The 3,656-nt window shown below is 52.7% G+C and overlaps 1 protein-coding gene across 6 annotated transcripts in view; it reads right to left on the reverse strand.

Annotated features, from left to right (window-relative positions):
* LOC134064322 (cullin-9) overlaps positions 1-3,420 on the reverse strand; it is an 84,092-nt gene extending 80,672 nt beyond the window's left edge. For 4 of the 6 annotated variants that reach the window (XM_062520218.1, XM_062520217.1, XM_062520215.1 and 1 more), the window contains exons 1-2: positions 3,267-3,401; positions 573-1,280 (exon numbers count right to left, since the gene is read on the reverse strand). In XM_062520218.1, coding sequence (XP_062376202.1) covers positions 573-1,275 — 703 coding nt within the window. In that variant the 5' untranslated portion in view covers positions 1,276-1,280; positions 3,267-3,401. Of the gene's footprint in view, positions 1-572; positions 1,284-3,266 lie in introns of all 6 variants that reach the window. The other 2 variants (XM_062520220.1, XM_062520219.1) reach the window with 2 other exon arrangements.
* Between the last annotated feature and the right edge of the window lie 236 nt (positions 3,421-3,656).

Below are 3,656 nucleotides of genomic sequence, written 5' to 3' on the forward strand. Positions count from 1 at the left end.
TGCGTGGTGCGAGGCTACTGTATATATGCCATACCTGCGTGGTGCGAGGCGAGGGCATACCTGCGTGGTGCGAGGCGAGGGCATACCTGCGTCGTGCGAGGCGAGGGCATACCTGCGTGGTGCGAGGCGAGGGCATACCTGCGTGGTGCGAGGCGAGGGCATACCTGCGTGGTGCGAGGCGAGGGCATACCTGCGTGGTGCGAGGCGAGGGCATACCTGCGTGGTGCGAGGCTACTGTATATATGCCATACCTGCGTCGTGCGAGGCGAGGGCATACCTGCGTGGTGTGAGGCTACTGTATATATGCCATACCTGCGTGGTGCGAGGCGAGGGCATACCTGCGTGGTGCGAGGCGAGGGCATACCTGCGTGGTGCGAGGCGAGGGCATACCTGCGTGGTGCGAGGCGAGGGCATACCTGCGTCGTGCGAGGCGAGGGCATACCTGCGTCGTGCGAGGCGAGGGCATACCTGCGTGGTGCGAGGCGAGGGCATACCTGCGTGGTGCGAGGCGAGGGCATACCTGCGTCGTGCGAGGCGAGGGCATACCTGCGTGGTGCGAGGCGAGGGCATACCTGCGTCGTGCGAGGCGAGGGCGCGGAGCATCTTGCCGGCGCTGCGGCGCGTCTGGCGCTCCTTGTTGCAGAGCAGCTCCATGAGCAGGTCGAGGGCGCCGGTCTCCTTGAAGACGCCGACGAGCGAGCCGATGCTGGCGTACGCGCTGAGCACGTGGATGGTGTGCGTCAGGCTGATGGCGAACTCGCTCGTCTTGGCCATCTGCTTGCGCGCGCGCCGCACCAGGCTCACCACGTCCGTCTTCATGTCCGACAGCTCCGTCTCGTCGAACGTGACGTCGTCCGGCGGCCGGAACGAGACCACGCCTCCGCCGCCTCCTCCGCTGCTGCTCGGACGCTCCTCCTTCTCCTCCAGCGCCGCGGCGGACGGGGCGGGCGCTTTGCGTTTCCCTAGCAACGTGGGGCAGTTGGCGTACACGTCCTCCGTCGACATCCACATCAGTATGTTCTCCGACTTGCTCTCGCCCGACGTCGAACCGCCGGATCCGCCCGCGCCGGAACCGCTGCTGCTGCCGCCGCTGCCGGCCGCTTCTGCGCCGCCGCCGCCGCCGGTGCCGTCCTCCAGGGCCAGCAGGGTCCAGCGGATCAGGTACTCGATCTGGCCGTCGTGCGTCCGGCGCTGTCGGATCAGCTCCTCGGGGTACGCCTGCTGCCTCGGACCCAGCTGCACCAACAGGTTCCCGTTGCGGCGTTCGCCCACCATGGTAGCTGCTTAGATCGGATAGACAAGGACCAAGAGTGAGTTAGAGGGATTAACAGGAGAGAAGGAGAGAGAGAGAGAGAGAGAGAGAGAGAGAGAGAGAGAGAGAGAGAGAGAGAGAGAGAGAGAGAGAGAAACCAGGGGTGATGATGAAGTCTCAGTCAGGAGAGATGGAGATAAAATGGCAGGAATAAGAAGGTGAAGGAGGATGTGTAAGAGTGTGTGTGTAAGAGTGTGTGTGTAAGAGTGTGTGTGTAAGAGTGTGGGAGAGAGGGAGAGAGGGAGAGAGAGAGAGAGAAACCAGGGGTGATGAAGTCTCAGTCAGGAGAGATGGAGATAAAATGGCAGGAATAACAAGGTGAAGGAGGATGTGTAAGAGTGTGTGTGTAAGAGTGAGGGAGAGAGGGAGAGAGGGAGAGAGAGAGTGAACGAGTGTGTGAGAGAGGGAGAGAGAGAGTGAACGAGTGTGTGAAAGAGGGAGAGAGAGCAGCGGTGATTCATGTGGAGCAAAGAAGAAACAAAAGAGCCACGTTTTACTTTCACTATTGGACAGAATGATATACTGTAACATGAAGCTAAACACTTGTGATTTAAATCTAGTAGCTACATTGAGCAGTTTTACTCCACACAACTACCGTCCTGCTGAATAGCACAGAACATTTAACAGTCACATTTCCCTTCCATTCTGACCCTCTGGTACACACTGGGTGACAAATGTCAACATATGTTAGGGGGGAAAACACTAAACACCCATCAAAAGATGAACGGTACCTTTATATCACAGTGTTATTGCAAAATAAATATGTTGTATCACAGGAGTTTTGACTGGATAGCGATTGTGTTACAAGGATATTGTTGTAAGACAACTTGGGCAGTCTCAATCAAATGGCCTAATATGAACACAAACAATAACGCTGTTCACAATGCAGGATTCCTTGAATTCTAACACATTAAAGTTTTCACAAATTAATTGCTGAAATGGTCTGTTATTTCCTGCCAAACACACCAACAGTTTAGGCTCACATCCACATCTTGCATTTACAAATGTTAATGTTGATTCAATGTTTCATGGCTAACGGTATTTGACTGCATAGGTTAGCGTACTCATTACGTTAGTCACATGTAACGAAACGTGCCGCTGGCGTCTGGTTTAATTTGAGGCATGCTGTATATTAGTTTCGGATTTTCCCAAACGCTTTGGTACGTTGACAGACGACCAAGCGAGTTATCGCCGTCACTTGGTTGGGTAACGTTACCCAGCCGTGCTAACTGCTTGTCCCACCAGAGCAAGCGAGAGTAGCTTCACGTAGGAAGACTGACCACCTTGCATCTGTAGCACTCATCAATGATAACGTCAGTATTTGGTTGAGGCGAAATGGCCACAACTATGACAACTACCATACACTGGCTAACACATAAAGTGTCGCATAAGAAAGTCGTCCTCTAGTATAGCATGTGCTCTGACAAACTCCCGGTTGCATCAGACAAACCAAACTTCCTAATGAAAATCTGGCTTGTGTTAGCCCTTAGCGGCTAGGATGCTAGCTAGCTAACGAACACAGCAGTGGGAGACGATATGAGGCTAGCTTGGCTAAATAGCATCTACCCCACAAGCCCTCAGACCATAGTAAAGTTAGCTAGCTAACAAGTTAGCAAGTAAATTGCGTTGCGCTGTCACTGCGACTCTAGGCACTTCGAGTCAAACATAGCTAATGGCATATAAACAGACAAGCAAACTCACGTAAAAGTTGATCGTTTGCCAGTGAAAACTAACCCGATGAGATGTTTGACGACTGTCAAAACTTGACATAAGACAGCTAACAATGACAGGCTAACAAGAACGTTGCAGAGCTAGCTGGTTAGCTAGCTAATGATGAGTGGGGCTGGGTTATATGAAAGTGATAGTTATCCCAGCTAGCAAGCTAAATGACGAACCGAGTTGTACGGAAAAGGTGCGGCCTAAAATCCCCTTAACATGTGCAACAATAATGTACCTCCAGCTTTATAGGGTTTCCCCTTCTTCGCCGTTTCTCTCCTCAACCGAGTGAGTTTCCTTCTGCGTGGTAAAGTATCGTTTCCCAGCCTGAAAATGTTTTGATAGCCGTCTTTCAGTAAGTGGAGCCCTCCCTGTGACAGGTAGGAATTCCGTTCTTCTTCTTCTTCGGTTAGACTTTATCCCGAGGTGACTAACGTAACACGTTTTGTAATGTTACACAGCGCCCTCTATCGGCAAGGAGCTACTGACTTGGAGATGATGGTCTGACCCAAAGCCTCTTTGGTCTGACCGCTTGACTGAGTGAAGTGGAACTACGAAACAGAGTGCTGCTGGACTTGTCCAGTGTGAGCCTGCGAAGTGCTAATCAACTGAGCCAAGTTATGATGGC

This window comes from Sardina pilchardus, chromosome 18, assembly GCF_963854185.1.
Source record: "Sardina pilchardus chromosome 18, fSarPil1.1, whole genome shotgun sequence".
NCBI classification, from domain to species: Eukaryota; Metazoa; Chordata; class Actinopteri; order Clupeiformes; family Clupeidae; genus Sardina; species Sardina pilchardus.